At 38.2% G+C, this 20,555-nt stretch overlaps 1 protein-coding gene and 1 pseudogene across 1 annotated transcript; both read left to right on the plus strand.

Annotated features, from left to right (window-relative positions):
- Positions 1-4,905: 4,905 nt before the first annotated feature.
- Positions 4,906-5,233, plus strand: LOC110193243 (large ribosomal subunit protein eL38 pseudogene; annotated as a pseudogene).
- A 3,731-nt stretch (positions 5,234-8,964) lies between these two features.
- LOC110193242 (olfactory receptor-like protein DTMT) lies at positions 8,965-14,652 on the plus strand. The gene is given in 4 exon segments (XM_020964915.1): positions 8,965-8,973; positions 13,713-14,037; positions 14,040-14,564; positions 14,567-14,652. Coding segments are annotated over 4 exon segments (945 nt in total).
- Positions 14,653-20,555: the final 5,903 nt, after the last annotated feature.

Genomic DNA, 20,555 nt, shown 5'->3' on the forward strand with positions numbered 1-20,555 from the left:
AGAGAGGTAAAGAAATTCCATAATAAACTTGATGGAATTATAGGGCAATTAGACATTAACTGGATGAAAATGGCCTCAAAAAGAATGAGAAGGCTCTAAAAAGAAGGTCATCTCTGGCAATGGAGCTGTGAAGGAAGAACTCAAGTCTTAACAGTGAACTGCCCTTGCCTTTTCCCTACTGCCTTTTCCAGTGTAGGAGAGGAGGAAAAAAATTATTTCTACGGGGCAGCTAGGTGGCACAGTGGATAGAGCACAGGCCCTGAAGTCAGGAAGACCTGAGTTCAAATCCGGCCTCTGACCAAATACTTTACACTTACTAGCTGTGTGACCCTGGGCAAGTCACTTAACCCCAATTGCCTAAAAAAAAAATTTCTCTCTCCCCTCCCTCCATTGTCAGTGGCTGCTATGTTGCAGTGGAATAATCACCCAGGAGGGAGTGCCCAAAGAGCCAGTCCATATTGTCCATTGGAGTGACCCAACAGAAACTGTACCCAGGAGGAGAAGCATGATGACACCACAACAAAAAATAACCCTGCAATGTTTAAGTTGAGTGAGTTCCTTGACCACATGTGTTCCTTATGTCTGAGTTCTGACTAGTAAAGTGTTTTTCAATACTTTCATTGCTACCATGCTGGGACCATTTCCCCAACTCCTATTCACATTGTTTGGCCAGATCTCTGGAAGATGGTAGCTACTACTCTTCTTAGGGTTTTAAGGGTAACCCTGAGGGTCAAGCTCCTAGTACTATTGCCACATGCTCCCCATTAGCATGCTTCCTATTCTAATCATCCAGTAGACATCAATTAGCTTTTTAGCAAAGGGCATTTACTAAGGTGGAATAGTAAGTACAGTTGATATAAAAATCTCTACTTATTTACAAAAAGTCTGAGGCACACCCTTCTACAAGTACACAAAGATGCATAGGAAACAGGCTCTAATTGTAAAGAACATGCAAGACTAAAGGGTAAATTCACAACTGTTGGTTCCTCGAAGTCCTTTCTTCAATCAATAGCCAGTACTGCTTGCTGATACAGTGAGACATGCTCATTGAAGCTACTTCCTATCTTTCTGTCTCTGTCTGTGTTTGTGTCTCTGCTTGTCCTCAGTGCACTTTTCCCTATTCCTGGATTAATATGTTGTCTGCTGTTGCTCTGCTTTCTCTAATAACATGATCAATGGAGTGGAGCCCTCTGAGTTCACTCTTCCACCCCAATGCTCTTTTTCTGCCACAGGCACAGAAGTCCAAAAACAGATTAAATTTCTCTCATTATTTAAAATCTCCTGGGGTCTGGTTAGTTTGTTTGGCTCTCGATCACATCATTCTTTTCCTAACCAAACTTAAGAAGAGTTCACACCTGATGAAGGGATAACAGGATATAGACATCTTATTTACACATTTTAAAAACCTAGTCATAATAATTAACTATTTGATTGAATGAGATTAGATAGAGATGTCAAACCCCCTTCCTTATATATTTTGAAGCCAAACTGTGGAGGAAAGGGAGAATTCAAGCCAAATTTTCCCAACATTGCCCTCCAAACAACTTTAAAATAATGTGTTAAATTATGGAGCACCAAAACCAATAAAAGTTCAGGGTGAAACATTTTTCAAGGCCAAGATAACTTAGGAGGTCAGGAAGAAAGGTTTGTGACACTGGGTGGCAGAGAACTGAGCATAGTGGCACCACCAGCTTTAAGCCTTAAAGGCAGCTGTGATAGCAGCTACAGCAGCAGTAGTTTCAGGAGCTCTCATTGTCCAGAGATGGTAAGGTTACTGGACAACTCATCAGAAAGAGATTACATGGAACCCCTATGCTGGCACTGGAAACAGGACAAGACACCACTTGGCAACTCCATTGCCCATTACCCAGATCCAGGTCACAGTTTCAGGGTGAAGAGTGACTTACTGTCACTAGGGATCAGGGGCCTTGGTCACAGTTCCAGGACAGAGAAAAAATAAAGACCTAGCTCTAGATCAAAATTCCAGAACAAAGAAGGCACTAGAATTTGCAGTTGCAGTGGATTAAAGACCCTACCTGGGTCAGGACCAGAGCACAAACCAGGAAAGAAGTGACCACACCTCTCCCTGAATCATACCACTTTGGAAGAAGAGAAAACTTACAGACTCCCAGAACCAGCTGTGAAAACGCAGGGTAAAAACTCCTGAAGCATGGGACAGTTTCCCCACACCACTCCAAAGTGAGAAGGGCCCAATTTTAACATAAAGTTCAAAGTCAAGAAATAAACTATAAAAATGAGCAAACAACAACAAAAATAAAAGAACTTGACCATAAAAATCTGCTATGGTGGCAGGGAAGCTCAAGACACAAACTCAGAAGAAAACAACTTGAAAACATCTACAAACAAAGCCTCAAAGGAAAAATGAAGATTGGACACAAACCCAATTTAGCTGGAAAAGCTAAATAAAGAGAAAAAATGGCAAAACTTTGTTTTTAAAAATCAAATGAGAGTGGTAAAGGGGAATAGGAAAAATAAATGAGAGCAATGCAAGATAATCATGAAAACAAAATTAACAGTTTGATAAAAGAAGCACCAAAAATGCTAAAGAAAATAATACCTTAAAAAACAGAATTTTCTAAATGGTAAAAGAGTTACAAAATTTCACTGAGGAAAATAATGCTTTAAAACTTAAAAAACTAGGGACTCCATGAAACATTAAGAAACAATAAAATAAAGTCAAAAGAATGAAAAATAGAAGAAAATGTGAAATATCTCATTGAAGCTACTTCCTATCTTTCTGTCTCTGTCTGTGTTTGTGTCTCTGCTTGTCCTCAGTGCATTTTTCCCTATTCCTAGATTAACATGTTGTCTGCTGTTGCTCTGGTCTCTCTGACCTGAAGAGTAGATCAAGAAGAGATAATTTAAGAATGATTGGACTACCTGAAAGCCATAATCAAAAAAAGAGCCAAGACATCATATTTCAAGCAATTATAAAAGAAAACTACCTTGCTATCTCAGAATCATAAGGCAAAATAGAAATTAAAAGAATCCATTGATCACCACCTGAAAGAGATCCCAAAATGAAAACTCCCAGAATGTTATCAGCAATTTCCAGAGCTTCCAAGTCAAGGAGAAAATACTGCAAGCAGCCAGAAATAAACCAAGAAGCCACAGTCAGAATCACACAATATTTAGCAGCTACCATGTCAAAGGAGGGGAGGGCTTATAATATGATATTCCAGAAGGCAAAGGAGGTAGGATTACAATCAAGAATAACCTATCCCCCAAAAAATTGAGTAGAACCCTTTGAGGGGGAGGTGATGGACATTTAATGAAATAGAGGATTTTCAAGCATTTCTTATGAGAAGGCCAGAGATGAATAGAAAATTTAACATTCAAATATGAGACTCAAGAGAAACATACAAAGATGATCATGAAAGAGAAATCATAAGAGACTTAAGGTTAAACTGTTTACATTTTTGTTTGGGGAGATGACACATATAACTATTAAGAACTTTGTCATTATTAAGGCAGTTAAAAAGGAGTTAACAGACAAAGGATATGGCCGTGACTTCATCATGTCAGGATAATCTCAAAAAATGGAGAGGTGAAAAAGAGGGATGCACTGGGAGAATGCGGAAGGGAAAGGAACAATGGGGAAAATTATCTCACATAAAAGTGTCATTCAAGGAAGAGTTTTTTACAGTAGAGGGAGAAATATGATTGAGCAGGCAATGTTTGAACCTCAATCTGATCTTAATTGGTTCAAAGAGAGGAGAATGTGTGTGTGTGTGTGTGTGTGTGTGTGTGTGTGCGCGCGCGCGTGTGTACACATAACATAAACAAAGATACATATACTCAGAATTGGGTATAGAAATTCATCTTATCCAACAGGGAAATAGGAATGGAAAGGGCTAAGAAAAAAGAGGAAAAGTAATAAAAAGAAGGGCAGATTAAGGGAGTCAGTGGTCGGAAGCAAAATAGATTTTTGAAGAGGAGCAGGGTAAAACAGACGCAGAGAGAGAAGATAAACAAAACAAAATAGGATGGAGGGAAATTCACAGTAATCACAACTGTGAATGTAAATGTGATGAACTCACTCATACAATAGAATTAGAAAGCAGAATACATTTGAAACCAGAATCCAACAATATGTTGATTATAAGAAACATACCTGAAACATAAAGATACACATAGAATTAAATAAGAGACTGGAGCAGAATCTACTATGCTTCAGCTGAAGTAAAAAAGGCATGAGTAACAGTCATTATCTCAGTCAAAGCAGAAATAAAAATAGGCCTAATTAAAAGAGATAATCAGAGAAATCACATTTTGCTAAAAGGTAACATAGACAATGAAGTAATATGAATACTAAACATATATGCACCAAATGCCATAGCAATCAAATTCTTAAAGGAAAAATTAAATTAGTTAAAAGAGGAAATAGGCAGCAGAACTATACAGTGAAAGACCTCAATTTAGCCCTCTAATCACAAAGTACATAAGAGAGAAGTTAAGAAGATGAATAGAATTTTAGAAAAGTTAGGTATGATAGATCTCTGGGGGGAAAATGCATGGTAATAGAAATGAGAACCTCCTTCTCAGCTGTTTATAGCACCTTTATAAAAATGAACCATATATTGGGACATAAAATACCTCACAAGCAAATGCAAAAAAAGCAGAAATGTTAAGTGCATCTTTTTCTGACAATAATGCAATAAAATTACATTCAGTATAGGGCCTTAGAAGCATAACTTGAAAATTGATTGGAAACAAAATAATCTAATATTAAAGAAAGGGTCAAAGAACAAATTATAAAAACTACAACAATTTCATTAAAGACAATGACAACAATGAGACAAGATACCAACATTTAGTGGATACAGGAAAAGCAGTACCTTAGGGAAATTTTATATCTTTGAACACATCAAGCAAGAATAGGCAATGAAGAGTTGTGAGTATCTCTCCTGTGGTACAACCTCTTGGGCCACACGCTGGCCCTCGTCCAGCTGCCGCAGCTGCCGCTGCCATGCCCCCAAAATTGAGGAAATAAAAGACTTCCTGCTGGCAGCCAGGCGAAAAGATGACAAATCTGTCAAGATCAAGAAAAACAAGGACAATGTGAAGTTTAAGGTTCTCTGCAGCAGGTACCTGTACACACTGGTCATCACAGACAAAGAGAAGGCAGAGAAACTTAAACAGTCCCTGACTCCTGGTTTGGCTGTGAAGGAGCTGAAGTGAAGGAATCGTTCAATGTTCCACATGTATTAAAATGTAGTGGAAAAAAAGAAAAAAAAAGAATAGGCAACGAAGAAACAAGACTATAGTTCTTTGGAGCTGATATGATGGTATACTTAGAGAACCCTAAAGAATCAACTAAAAAAACTAGTTGAAATAATTAACAACTTTAGCAAAGTTGAAAGATAAACCTACATAAAATAACTCACATAAATCATCAGTGGTTCTATATATTACCAACAAAAATGCAGCAGGAAGAGATAGTAAGAGAAATTACATTTTAAATAATTGTAGACAGAATAAAATGCTTGGGAGGCCACCTACCAAGACATACACAAGAACTATATGAACATAATTACAAAATACTTTTCACACACAAAAAGGGCAGATTTAAACAAATGGAGAAATATTAGCCAATATAATAAAAAAAATTCTACCTAAATTAACTTACTCATTCAGTGCCTTATCAAGCAAACTACAAAGTATTATTTTATAGAGCTAGAAAAAATAATAACAAAATTCATCTGGAAAAACAAAAGGTTAAGAATATCAAGAGAATCAATGAAAAAAATGTAAAGGAAGGCAGCCTGGCAGTACTAGATTTCAAACTACATTACAAAATAGTAATCATCAAAATAATCCAGTATAGGTTAAAATACAGTGGCTGATCAGCTGAATATATTAGATACACAATATACAGAAGTAAATTACCATAGTAATTGAGTGTCTGGTAAACCCAAGATCCAAGCTTTTGGAGCAAGAACTCATTATTTGACAAATATTGCTGGGAAAATGGTAAAACAGTATGGCAGAACCTAGGCACAGAAATCTCACACCATATACTAAGATACTGTAAAAATGGAGCTTGGAGTCAGGAAGACCTGAGTTTATATCTAGCCTAGGACAATTTCTAGCTGTGTGACTGGGAGAGTCACTTAACCTCTGTTATGTGACTGTAACAATACTTGCCTTAGTTTCTTCAACTGTAAAATGGGAATAATAATAGCACCTACCTCCCAGGGTTATTGTAAAGTACCTAGCACAGTGACTAGAATGTAATGGGTACTTAATGAATGCTTGTTTCTTTCCTCTTCTACTTGATAAACTCTAGTGGTTCTCTATTGCCTCAGGTACAAATACAAATTCCGCACGTTAGCATTTAAGGGTCTTCACAAGTTGGCTCCAATCTATCTCTCCAGGCTGATTATAAACAACTCTCCTTCATGAACTTTTCAGTCCAACTGGCCTCCTTGCTGTTCACACACAGCATTCTGTTTCCTGTCCTCGCACCTTTGAAAGGCAGTCTCTCATACCCGGAATACACTCCCTCCTTACCTCTATCTTACCTTCCTTCAAAGCTCAGTTCAGGGCTACTTCCCAAGTGAGACCTTTCCTGACCTCTTCAATTGTTGGAGACTTCCTCAAAAATTTGTATTTATGTTTCATGTATTTCAGCATATGTGCACATGTTGTCTCTCCCAGTGGAATGTAAGTTCCTTGAAGGCAGGGGCTATTGCCAAGGTCTATCAATTTTACCTTAGTTTTATACCCCTCTTTCTTCTCTCCTGAAACTGCCACCACTCTTGAGCAGGCTTTCAGCACTTCATGCCTATATTATTGAAATAACCTGCTGAAGGGTCTGCCTGCCTTAAGTCTCCGCACTCAAGTACATCCTACATTCAGCTGGAAAAGTGACCCTCCAAAAGTTAGGTCTGACCACGTCACCTCCAATCTTCTCCCCCAATAAACTCCAATGACTTGCTGTCACTTCCAGGATCAAATATAAAATCCTAAGTTTGGCATTCAAGGTCCTTCATTGCCAACACTCTCCACCTTTCCAGTTACACCTTATACTCCCCCCTCCATGTATTCTATCTAGTGTCACTGGCTGTTCTTCAAACAAGGCACTCCATCTTTGAGATCCAGGCATTTTCACTAGCTGTTCCCCATGCCTAGAATGCTCTCTTTCCTCATCTATACTTCCTAGCTTCCCTGGCTTCCTTCAAGTCTTAGCTAAAATCACACATTCAATAGGAAACCTAATTTCCTTTTAATTCTAATGCTTTCCCTCTATTAAGTATTTTCCATTTATCCTGTATATAGCTTATTTGTACAAAGCTGTTTGTATGCTGTCTCCTCATTATACTATGAGCTCTTTGAGAGCAAGGACTGTCTTTTGCCTTTCTTTGTATGTCCGGTACTTATCACAGTGCCTAGCACACAGTAGATTCCTAATAAATATTTCCTGACTGACTTTTGTCTTTGTATGCCCAGTGTCTAGCATGATACTTAATATATGTTTGTTGATGAATTCATTCTGCCATATTGGATTATAAACTTCTTAAGGGAAGTCATCTTCACATTTTTTGCTTCTCCAGTTGACCACAAGAATTTCCTATAATCATAATCTCCATTATTGGAACGATTGAATAAGAAAAAGAATAAGACATAATCTCATTCATTGGGCACTCACGGATTGGTCAAGGATCAAGGAATAAAAAAAGAAAGAAACATGGCAGGATCAAGAAATAAAATGAAAAGTTAAGCTGAACAGCTACAAGACTGATCAAGGTAGTCTGCAGTGGCCATGAAGAGAGACATCATGGTGGAGATTTTCTGTGCCCCAGTAGACAGCTAAGAGCATAAATACTACCCCCAAATACTTAAGAAGTACGTCCCAGAGAGATCTTCCTAGTTGGGGAGGGAGAGAGGGACCTAGATGTAAGGAAATTCCCATGTTTGTCACTAACAAGTTTCCCAGAGATCAAAAGTCCCCAGTGGCTGAGATATTAAAGAAGGGGAGAGCAGGTAAAGGTGAAAAATCCTATATGAAGGAGAAATGAGAAAGCCATAGCTAAGCAGAAAATAGGAAGAATGCCCAGGAGTCCCAATCAGGATAGCCAACTAAACTTGAAAAGAATGAGCTCTGTGATCTGGAGCAAGTCACTTTATTTGTACCTGTCTCAATTTCCTCATTTATAAAATGGGAATAACAGCACCTATCTCCCAGAGTTGTTGTGAGTATCAAAGGAGATGATATTTGAAAAGCTTAGAGCACTGTGTAAATGCTATTATTGCTAACTTGGGAGGGATGGGGCTTTTTAATATCTGGATTACAAACTAAAACATGATGTGATCCACAGTCTTCCTACAACAAGCTTCTTTCCCAAAGATTTTGGTTTCCCTCAAAGATCAATGAATAGCTCCATATGGCCTCTGGGATAATACACTACTTCTTTAGCCATAAGGAATATTAGCTATAATATTCAAGGCCCTTCACAATCTGGCTCCAACCTACTTTTCCAGATTTATTTCACATTACTACCCTTCACATACTCTGTGCTCCAGCCTGAATGGACTGACCAGTTCTCTCCAGACTCAGTTCTCGTTCTCTCTCTCTCTCTCTCTCTCTCTCGCTCTCTCTCTCTCTCTCTCTTTCTCACACACACACACACACACACACACACACACACACACACACATCTCCATGCATTCTCACAAATAATCTCTCACACCTGGAATGCACTCCCTCCTCACCTTACCTGTCAGAAGCCTTACTGTCCTTCAATTCTACTCAGGAGTCAATTCCTCCATGAAACTTACCCTCATCTGCCCCACCCCCAAAAAAAGCAACTAATGTGCTCTCGATTCAGTTTTGTGTTTGAGTCATTTCAGTCAGGTCTAACTCTTTGTGATCCCATTTGGGGTTTTCTTGGCAAAGATAATATAGTAGTTTGCCATTTCCTTCTCTAGCTCATTTTACAGATGACTGAGGTAAACAGATTTCAGTGATTTGCCCAGGGTTACATAACTACTAAGTGAGGCCAGATTTGAACTCAGGAAAATGAATCCTCCTGATTTCAGGCCCAATAGTCTATCCACTAGGTCATCTAGCTGCCTATCCTAAATTATACTGTATTCTTATATTGAGCTAGAGAGAGCAATTAATAGAGTGCTGGATGTGGATTCTGGAACACCTGAGTTCAAATCTATCCTTGATATTTACTAGATGTGTGACTCTCAGAAAAATCATTTAACCTCTGCCTCAGTTTCTTCATCTCATAAAATGGGGATAACTATATCATCTCTCTCCCAGGGATGTTGTAAGCATAAGAATGAAATAATATTTGTAAAGTATTTTGTAGACCTTAAAGTTCTATATAAATGCTAACTACATGCTATAAGGGTATATGAATATAGAATATAAGTAATAGAATATAATCTCCTAAAAGGCCAGGACCTGTTTTGTTTTTTTCTTTGTATCCTTAGGACCTAGTGGTACAGTAAATGCATATATTAAAATAATTAAATTATTAGAAAATATTTGTTAAAATGAAGTTAATCCAAATTCTCCTATGAATGGCATCTATGATCCAAAAGGAGCTGAATGATTTCTTTTTCTTCCTCCTTACTGTTACCCCCTGGAGGTTTTTACCCACTGTCTATCAGATATCAGGTCCTATGATAAAATTAGTAGGACTGCAATGAAGAGCGCAGGTTGAACATCAGAGAGTGTTAAGGTTGGAGAAGTTAGTGTAATGCTCTATATCCCTAGCATTAGCCTTTTCTCCCACTCTTCCAGGGGTGGAACTCAACTCAGCCCAGGATCTGCATGTACTCAGGATCAATTACAATCAAATGCCATGCTTCATTTCAGAACACTAACAAATGGGGCTCATTGTTCCCAGGCTTTGAAGTGGCAACTTGGGTGTCACTTCAAATATGGAATAAAAATCCAAGATGACTAAGAAGATGATAGAGAGCAGCTAGCTTGTCCTTGATTCCAAGTCATCAGAAACAGATTAATTACATCAAAGGGTACACAGAAAGAATTTAAGCTTGTGATTATTAAATTATTTTTAAAGTTTCAGAGTGAGTAGAAGACCTTATTGTGGAAGAAGAAATAACCAAACATCTCAATATTCCAAAAAAAGAAAAGAAAAGAAAAATGCAAATTCTTCAAATTAGAGGCCAGTGAGTTTGGCTTTCATTGCTAGAAAAGTTGAATTAACAGAGAAATGTTTTCAGAGCACTTATGAAGAAAATTGCTATTCACTACAGGCCAAAATGGATTCACTATAAACAAATCATACTGGGACTACTCACATTTCCTTTCTTGACAAGCTTCATAAAAGACTAGGTAAGGGCAATGCCATAGGCTTTTTTTTTTATGATTTACTGAGGCATTTCACATAGTCTCTCAAGATATCTTGTTGTATAGGATGAAGAGATGTGAACTAGGTGGTAATATTATTAGGTGTATTCAGAACTCATTACATGATTGTGCCCAAAGAGTGTGGATTAATGGACTGAATCAATCCTGAGAGAAGTCTATAGGGCAGTAGTTCAGGATTCTTTCCTTGGACATGTTCTTTTCGATGTTTTTAATCAATGACTTGAATAAAGACATGGACAGCATGTTTACTACATCTAAAATTAATACTAAATGGAAGGAATAGTTAATAACTTTTGATAAAATTTGGATCCAAAGAAATCTCAACAGGCTATAACCATCATCTAAAGCTAACAATATTTAATTTAATAGGGAAAAAATGCAAAGTATCATATTTTAGTTTGAAATATCAGCTGCACAAATATAGGGTGGGGAAGACATACTCCAAAGACCTTGGGGTCTGATTGTACTGCAAGATCAATAAGAGACAAGCATGGCATCATACAATCAAAAGAGAATGTGATCTTAGACTACATTCATAAAATTATAGTGTGCAAAGTGAGAGAGGCCTCTAATTTCAGTCCTCTGTCTGGTCAGACTGCAACATAATTATCATGTCTTTGTCTGTGTGTCACGTTGAAGATGAAGAGAAGGACAATGACAAAATGCATATCCAGGGGAGGCCAACTAGATTAAAAACCATGTAATATCACAAAAATATAGAATATAAGAATTTGAATACAGTTCAGAGGTTATCTAATCAAACCTATACATAAATTTCTTCAGTAGTATCCAATTATCCAGTCTTTTACCAAAGTCCTCTTGAAAGGATTTAAGTCAGGACATTGACTACAAATCCAGTTTTTCCTCTATTATACTTTCTATGTGCAACATTGAAAGGAACTAGAGATAATTATTCTAAAGAATAGAAGCATTGTTAGGGGAATAGGAGAGGTTGATTATTGCTTTCTTCAAATATTTAAAAGTATATTGTACAAGAGGTTTTGGACTTGTTTTGCTTCATCCCTATATACAAAATCAAACCCAATGAATGAAAGTTATAAAGAGAAAAAATTTGACTCAATGGGAGGAAAATTCTTTTTTTTTTCCTATTAGAGCTGGCTATAAATGGTGTAAGCTATATTGGGGACTATACATATGCAACAGAAATTGGGGATTTTGCACATTACAGGTTACTAAGGAACATATAAATTAGTGTCAGTAAGCAGAAATTGAAGTATATCAATATGCTGATAAGATGGCTCTGTTATTACAATTAATATATGTGTCCAACAAGAGGAAATCTACAAGGATCTGATGCTTTGGACAAATAGGCAAGATGAAGAGGAGAAATTTGGAAACGATGATTTGGTTACCTTTTTCATGACGATTTTGCTTGAGATGAATGAGAAAGAGTAATGATTACCCCAAAAAAATTCATTTTAAAATAAATATAATCTATTTAACACAAACATTTCTTATGATTTCATAGAACCACTTAATATCAGACCTAGAAGGGATCAAAAGTGGTCATCTACGGGGAAGCTAGGTGGCACAGTGGATGCAGCACCGACCCTGAAGTCAGGATGACCTGAATTCAAATCCGGCCTCACACCAAACAACTTGACACTTACTGGCTGTGTGGCCCTGGGCAAGTCACTCAACCCCAATTGCCTAAAAATAAAAATAAAAAATTAATTAAAAAAAAGAAAGTGGTCATCTAGTCCAATTTTTATTTTTAGGTGAAGAAACAGGCCAAGAGAAGAAATTGTCTCACAAGGAGTTAAAATGGGATTAGAAGACAAGTATCCTGACTTTCAAATCAACACCCTTTCCATTTTCTCTTTATAGGTCAGAGCTTGGATTAAGACCTAAAAGGGAAAGAAAAGAAGAAGAAGAAGAATCTACCAACAATGGAGTGACTTTCCTTGGAAGGTAGTAATCTGTCCAATACTGAAAATCTTCAAGTTGGATCACAATTTGTCAGGCATGTTATAAAGGTAATTATTCTTATGTATAGGTTGTATATTCTTCTTGTGTATAGTTAATCAATTAAATAACCTCTAAGGTTACAAAATAGAAAATTTATCCCTCTCTGATCTCATCTAGACTATAGACTGATAAGATTACCTGGGGGTGGGAGAGAACACCAACTTGAAGGGAGGGACAGAATGAAAGAGATGCCGTATCTCTTGTTAATTGAAAATAATCACTCCACTCTCACACAACGATTAGAGGTAAGATTATAATTCTTCCGGCTTAAGGTTTATAGTAACTCTGCTATAGAAAGTAAACTGATTCTCTCTCCAGAGATGGTGGCCCCAGCTAGTCCACTCTAGTTTTGTAGTGCAGATGTACTGCCTTCCCAGATTATTTATGACTTTGACTTGTAGGATAAAGAGTCTTATGACCTGGGGCAGAGAATTTATGTAGAGTTGTTCTTCAGCACCTGCCACATAATTAATGAGGAACATGGCAAATGAGAAGATGGGCAAATGACATTCATAGAACCAGAGAATCTTAGCATTTGAAGAGATCTTAGAAGAATGTGCATCTTTGTAACTTTCACTCATTAAACCTTCTAGTCTTACCCCCCTACCAGGCTAGGAATCCCCTTCACAGCATCCCCAGTAAGTGCCAAACCAGCTTAGATTGGATTCTAGCAAAAGGATCTTACTGCCTATTAAGGTAGCCTGTTCCATTGTGACTCAGCTCTTGGATTTGTTTTGTCTTGTTTTGTTTTGTTTTAATTTATCTTATTTTATCTTTAATTTATGGAATAAAATAAGCATGGTTGACAGTTCCTAATTGAACGGCAGTAGAAAGAGCACTATAACCGAAGTCAGGAAGATGTGGGTTTGAATCTCCTCTTGGATACTTACTACCTGTGTAACTCTGAGCAAGTAACCTTTGGGCCTCAGTTTCCTCATCTGTACAATCAAGGGTTTGGAGTCCCTCTACATAAGGTCTCCTGTCCCTAAATGTTCTAACATCTTCCTAGCTATAAATTTTTGTTCCTGTGGTATGATGAACTATGAAGAAAGAACAGACAAGTGGGAGGAGAACTGGACGAGGAATCAGGAAATCTGAGTTCAAATCCCAGTTCAGTCATGAATTTATTGTGAGACTTTGATCAAATCACTTGTCTGGATCTCAATTTCCACTTGTAAAATTAGGAACTGGATTTGGTGGTTTCTAAGGTTTCTTCCAACCCTGAAATTATAGGAACTGAGCTTCAGGACAGCTATGTATTTATTAAAATTCATGGCTTGACTATTTTTAATTAAATAATTGGGTTTTTTTGTTTTTCTTTCAGATGAAGCAAGTTCATGATGAAAAGGGAAACCAAACCATTATCTCTGAGTTCCTTCTCCTGGGCCTGCCTATCCAATCAGAGAGGAAGGCTCCTTTCTATGCCCTCTTCCTTGCCATGTACCTCACTACAGTCCTTGGAAACATGCTCATCATCCTCTTGATACATGTGGATTCCCGCCTACACACACCCATGTATCTCTTCCTCAGCAACCTGTCCTTCTCTGACATGTGCTTCTCCTCTGTGAGCATACCCAAACTGCTGGTAAACATGCAGAGCAAAAAACCAGCTATCCCCTATGCTGGCTGCCTTTCCCAGATGTACTTCTTCCTTTTTTTTGCAGACCTAGAGAGCTCCTGCTGGTGGCCATGGCCTATGACCGCTATGTGGCCATCTGCCACCCACTGCACTACATTGTCATCATGAGCCCCAAGCTGTGCAGCTCTCTCGTGGTGCTTTCCTGGGTCCTCACTGCCTTCCATGCCTTGCTGCACACCCTGCTCATGTCCCGATTATCTTTCTGTGCCAACAACGTTATCCCCCACTTCTTCTGTGACATGTCTGCCCTGCTGAAATTGGCCTGCTCAGACACCCAGCCAAATGAGTTGGTAATCTTTGTCACAGGGGGGCTGATTTTGGTTGTGCCATTCCTGCTAATTATCACATCTTATGCCCATATTATCTCTTCTATCCTCAGGGTGCCCTCTGTAAGGGGCATTCGCAAAGCCTTCTCTACCTGTGGCTCCCATCTCTCAGTGGTCTCTCTCTTCTATGGGACAGTCATTGGCCTCTACTTGTGCCCTTCAACAAACAATTCAACAGTCAAGGAGACAGTCATGTCAATCATGTACACTGTGGTAACACCAATGCTGAACCCCTTTATTACAGTCTGAGGAATCAAGACATGAAAGGGGCCTTCAGGAAGCTCCTAGCAGCAAGAAAACTTCCCTTCTCCCTGAGACCATAATACTGAGACTTGTAGGACAATTCTTCCTAGTGATGATAACAATACATAGTATGATATCTTCATAATAACAAAATATATTACCTGGTCTCATTGCTTTCATTTTCTCCCATTTCTTTCCCACAAACCTTCATAGCACTCTCAGATTATTTTTTCTAAAAGATCTCTTTTATTACATCTCTCCCATGTCTAAGAACTTTTCAATATTCTGAGGCCCAACTGACTTTTTCTGGCTTATCTCCCATGCTTCCCTACATACAAACTACATTCAAGACAACTTGGTCTCCTCATGGCTCCTACTTATATCACCACGTCATGTGGATTACTTTGATTATTCCATTTTCTCTATCCTTCAAAGTCCAGTTAAAACTCTTCCTTACTTGTTCATGGGTAGGCCGAGCTAATATAATGAAAATGACAATTCTACCTTAGTTAATTTACTTATTCAGTGCCATACCAATCAAACTACCAAAAAATTATTTTATAGAGCTAGAAAAAATAATAACAAGATTCATCTGGAAGAACAAAAGGTTCAGAATATCAAGGGAACTAATGAAAAGAAATGCTAGGGAAGGTGGCCTAGCCACCAGATCTTAAATTGTATTATGAAGCACCAATCATCAAAAGTACTTGGTACTGCCTAAGAAATAGAGTGGTGGATCAGTGGAATAGGTTAGGTACACAAGACACAGTAGTCAGTGACTACAGTAATCTACTGTTTGATGGACCCAAAGACTCCAGCTTCTGGAATAAGAACTCGCTATTTGACAAAAACTTTGGGGAAAACTGGAAAAGAGCATGGCAGAAAATAGACATAGACCAAAATCTTATACTCTATACCAAAATAAAGTCAAAATGGGTGCACAATTTAGATATAAAGGCTGATACTATAAGCAAACTGGGAGAGCAAGGAATAGTTTACTGGCAAATTCATGGAGAACAGAAGAATTTACGACCAAACCATAGAAAGAGAACATTATGAAATGCAAAATGGATAATTTTGATTACATTAAGTTGAAAAGATTTTGCACAAACAAAGCCAATGCAACCAAGATTAGGAGGGAAGCAGAAAACTGGGAATGAATTTTTACAAATAGTGTCTCACATAAAGGCCTCATTTCTAAAATATATAGAGAACTAAGGCAATTTATAAGAATATAAGTCATACCCCAATTGATAAATGGTCAAAGGATATGAACAGGCAATTTTCAGATGAAGAAATTAAAGCTGTCTGTAGTCATATGAAAAAATGCTCTAAATCAATATTGATTAGAGAAATGCAAATCAAAACAACTTTGAGGTACCATATCACACCTATCAGGTTGGCTAACATGACAAAACAGGAAAATGATAAATGTTGGAGATGTGGGAAAACTGGAACACTAGTACATTGTTGGCGGAGTTGTGAACTGATCCAACAATTTTGGAAAGTAATTTGGAATTATGTCCAAAGGGCTATAAAATTATGCATACTCTTTGATACAGCAATACCACTTCTAGGGCTATATCCCAAGGAGATCATAAAAATGGGAAAAGGACCCACATGTGCAAAAATATTTAAAGCAGCTCTTTCTATGGTGGCAAAGAATTGGAAATTGAGGAGATGCCCATCAATTGGGGAATGGCTGAACAAACTGTGGTATATGAATGTAATAGAGTACTATTGTGCTGTAAGAAATGATGAGCAGGCAGACTTCAGAAAAAACTGGAAAGACTTACATGAACTGATGCTGAATGAAATGAGCAGAACCAAGAGAACATTGTACATGGTAACAGCCACATTGTGTGAGGACTAACTTTAATAGACTTAGCTCTTCTCTGCAATGCAAGGATCTAAGACATCTCCAAAAGTTTCATGATGGAAAATGCTATCCACATCCAGAGAAAGAACTATGGAGTTTGAATGCAGATCAAAGCATACTATTTGCTCTTTTTTTTTCTTCTGTTTTGCTTTGTTTCTTCTTTCTTGTGGTTCCTCCTATTTGTCCTAATTCTTCTTTACAACATGACTAATGTGAAAATGTTTAATAGGAATGTATATGTAGAGCCTGTATCAGATTGCATGCTGTCTTGGAGAGGGAGGCTGGCAGGGAGGGGTAGAAATTTTAAAACTCTAAAGCTTATGAAGGTGAATGTTGGAAACTAAAAATAAATTAATAATAATTTAAAAAATAGTAAAGAAAAAACCACTTCATCCATTCATTCAACTCACATTTATTGAATAAATATAATATATTAGGCCCTGCATAGGATGCCAACTTCCTAAAGTCTCCCCTGACCATCCCACAGAGATGTCAATTAACCTTCTTCTGAACTCCTAAATCACTCACTTAGCAATTCTTTATGCACAAGCTTGTAAAACCTTTGCTACTGTGTAATGAACATTTATTTAAATACTTCATTATTGCTAAACTTTTCACATGAATATGTCCTGCCTCTGTCATTTGTAAGATCCTTTAGAACAGCAATCATGTTGATCATCACTATCTTTCTTTTTCTTTCTTTCTTTCTTTCTTTCTTTCTTTCTTTCTTTCTTTCTTTCTTTCTTTTTTAGGCAATTGGGGGGTTAAGTGACTTGCCCAGCTAGTAAGTGTCAAGTGTTTGGTCCTCCTGACTTCAGGCCAGTGCTCTATCCACTGTGCCACCTAGCTGCCCTGATCATCACTATCAATAGCTGGTGTTAATAGAGGGTTTCTCAAAAAATCTTAGGGCAGTTTTAAGCAATTACAATTGTAATAGCATCCATGTGACAATCATTGACCATTAAGTTATTGCTATTGTGATTACAAAGAATTTTCACTCTTATTTCTACCCAAAATGGAGAGAATATCCTGGTTTACACCCTCTCCCCAACTCCAGCTGGAGAGAGGCAGAGCCTAATTCTATTTCTACTCCTAAGCCTGACCTATACCTCCCATGTGAAGCACTGGAGTAGCAGCAGCAGCAGCAGCAGCAGCTCCAACTCACCTAGGGTAGGTTTGCTAATTATGTCCCTCTTACCACTTCTGTACATCCCTGAACAGAAAAATGAGTAATCATTTTAATTGTAATTCAATAAATAAATTCTATAACAAAAGATCTAAGAGCTAAAAATTCCTTTAGGATCATAAATTAAGAATCAATGGAGGGGCAGAGCCAAGACGGCAGAGTGAAAGCAGTGACTTGCTTGAGCTCTCCCCCAAAGCCCTCCAAATACCTGTAAAAAATGACTCTAAACAAATTCTAGAGCAGCAGAACCCACAAAAAGACATAGTGAAACAAATTTCCAGACCAAGACAACCTGGACAATTGATGGGAAAGGGCTATTGCACCAAGCTGGGAGAGGAGTACAGTTCAGCATGGGCCATGCAGACAATGTCCAAGCCTCGGCGAACGGAGAGCAGGCCTCAGAGGACTAAATGACAGGCAGCTGTGGCAGTTTCCAGACTTCTCAACAGACAAACACCAAAGATAACTTAGAAGGTCAGTAGGAAACTTCTGTGACCACAGTGAGAGAGAAGCTCAGTCCCAGCCCCAGTCCCAGAGCAGTCCTGGGGCAGTGGCTGCTTCCCAAGCTCTAGGCCCACAGATGGAGGGGGAATCGAGTGGCTAATCAGAGGGGGATTTCAGGGATCTCTTTGCTGGTGCTGAGGCAGGATTCTCTTGCTCTGCCTGTGCTTGGATCTGGGTCACAGCTCTGAGGGGTGGTCTTGAGGTGAGGAGGAGCACTTATGTGGTGGAGCTTGTTGTGGCAGTGGACAGGGAATCCTCCTCACAGTTCCAAGGCAGAAAAGAGTACTTGTGGTTACTCATATACCAGAGCACAGGCCAGGAAAGGAGTAAATACCTCACCTTTGATCATACCACCCTGGAAGAACTAAAAATGTATAGGTCCCTAGAAGTATCTCTGAAAACGGCTACACAAAACCCCTGAAGCTTGGGACAGTACATTTTTCACACTGGAAGCAGATGTTTACCTTAACAAAGAGTTTAAAACTCAAGTAATGACTAGGAACATGAGCAAATTGGGCACAAAAAAAAAGTTAGACTATAGACATCTTTCTTTGGTGACAAAGAAGATCAAAGCATACAACCAGAAGAAGACAACAAAGACAAAACTCCTACATCCAAAGCCTCCAAAAAAAAATATGAATCAGTCCCAGGCCATGGAAGAGCTCAAAAAGGATTTTGAGGAGCAAGTAAGAGAAGCAGAGGAAAAACTGGGAAAAGAAATGAGCGTGATGCAAGAAAATCATGAAAAACAAGTCAACAGCTTGCTAATGGAGACCCAAAAAAAAAATACTGAAGAAAATAACACCTTGAAAACAGTCTAACCCAAATGGCAAAAAAGGTCCAAAAATCCAATAAGGAGAAGAATGCCTTAAAAAGCAGAATTGGCCAGATGGAAAAGGAAGTCCAAAAGCTCACTGAAGAAAATACTTCTTAGGGGTAGCTAGGTGGCGCAGTGGATAAAGCTCTGGCCTTGGAGTCAGGAGGACCTGAGTTCAAATTTGGATTCAGACACTTGACTCTTACTATCTGTGTGACCTTGAGCAAGGCACTTAAAGCTGACTGCCTAAGAAAGAAAGAAAGAAAGAAAGAAAGAAAGAAAGAAAGAAAGAAAGAAAGAAAGAAAGAAAGAAAGAAAGAAAGAAAGAAGGAAAGAAAGAAAATACTTCCTTAAAAACTAGAATGGAGCAAATGGGAGCTAGTGACTTTATGAGAAATCAGGACATTGTAAAACAAAACCAAAAGAATGAAAAAATAGAAGACAATGTGAAATATCTCACTGGAAAAACAACTCACCTAGAAAATAGATCCAGGGGATATAATTTTAAAATTATTGGACTATCTGAAAGCCATAATCACAAAGAGCCTTGACATCATCTTTCAAGAAATTATCAAGAAGGGGCAGCTAGGTGGCTCAGTGGATAGAGCACTGGCCCTGGATTAAGTAGGACTCCTGAGTTCAAATATGGTCTCAGACACATAACACCTACTAGCTGTGTGACCCTGGGCAAGTCACTTAACCCAATTGCCTAACCAAAATAAAAAATGAAATTATCAAGCAAAACTGCCCTGATATTCTAGACCAAGAGGATAAAATGGAAATTGAAAGAATCCACTGATCATCTCCTAAAAGAGATCCCCAAAGGAAAACTCCTAGGATACTGTAGCCAAATTCCAGAGTTCTCAGGTCATGGAGAAAATATTGCAAGCAGCCAGAAAGAAACAATTCAAGTACTGTGGAAACACAATCAGGATAACACAAGATTTAGCAGCTTCTACCTTAAGGGACTGCAGGGCTTGGGATATATATTCTGGAGGTCAAAGGAGATAGGATTACAGCCAAGAATCACCTACTCAGCAAAAATTATTATAATCCTTCAGGGGAAAAAATGGATATTCCGTGAAATAGAGGACTTTCAAGTGTTCTTGACAAAAAGACCAGAGCTGAATAGAAAATTTGACTTTCAACTACAAGACTCAAGAGAAGCATGAAGAGGTAAACAGGAAAGAGGAATCATAAGGGACTTACTAAGGTTGAACTGTTTACATTGCTACATGGAAAGATGATATTTGTAACTCATGAGACCTTTGTCAGTATTAGGGTAGTTGGATAGATAGATAGATAGAGATAGAGGGCATAGGGTGAGTTGAAGATGAAGGGGTGATATCTAAAAAATAAAATTAAGGGGTGAGAGAGGATTATACTGGGAGAGGAGAAAGGGAGAGGGAGAAATGGGGTAAATTATCTCACATAAAACAGACAAGAAAAGGCTTTTACAGTGGAGGGGAAGTGGGGAAAGGTGAGAGGGAATGAGTGAATTCTATTCTCAACAAATTTGGCTTAAGGAGGGAATAACATGCACATCAATTGGGTATGGAAATCTATCTTACCCTACAGGAAAATAGGAGGGAAGGGG

The sequence above is a fragment of the Phascolarctos cinereus genome, unplaced genomic scaffold (assembly GCF_003287225.1).
Source record: "Phascolarctos cinereus isolate Bilbo 61053 unplaced genomic scaffold, phaCin_HiC Scaffold_2;HRSCAF=192, whole genome shotgun sequence".
Taxonomy (NCBI): Eukaryota; Metazoa; Chordata; class Mammalia; order Diprotodontia; family Phascolarctidae; genus Phascolarctos; species Phascolarctos cinereus.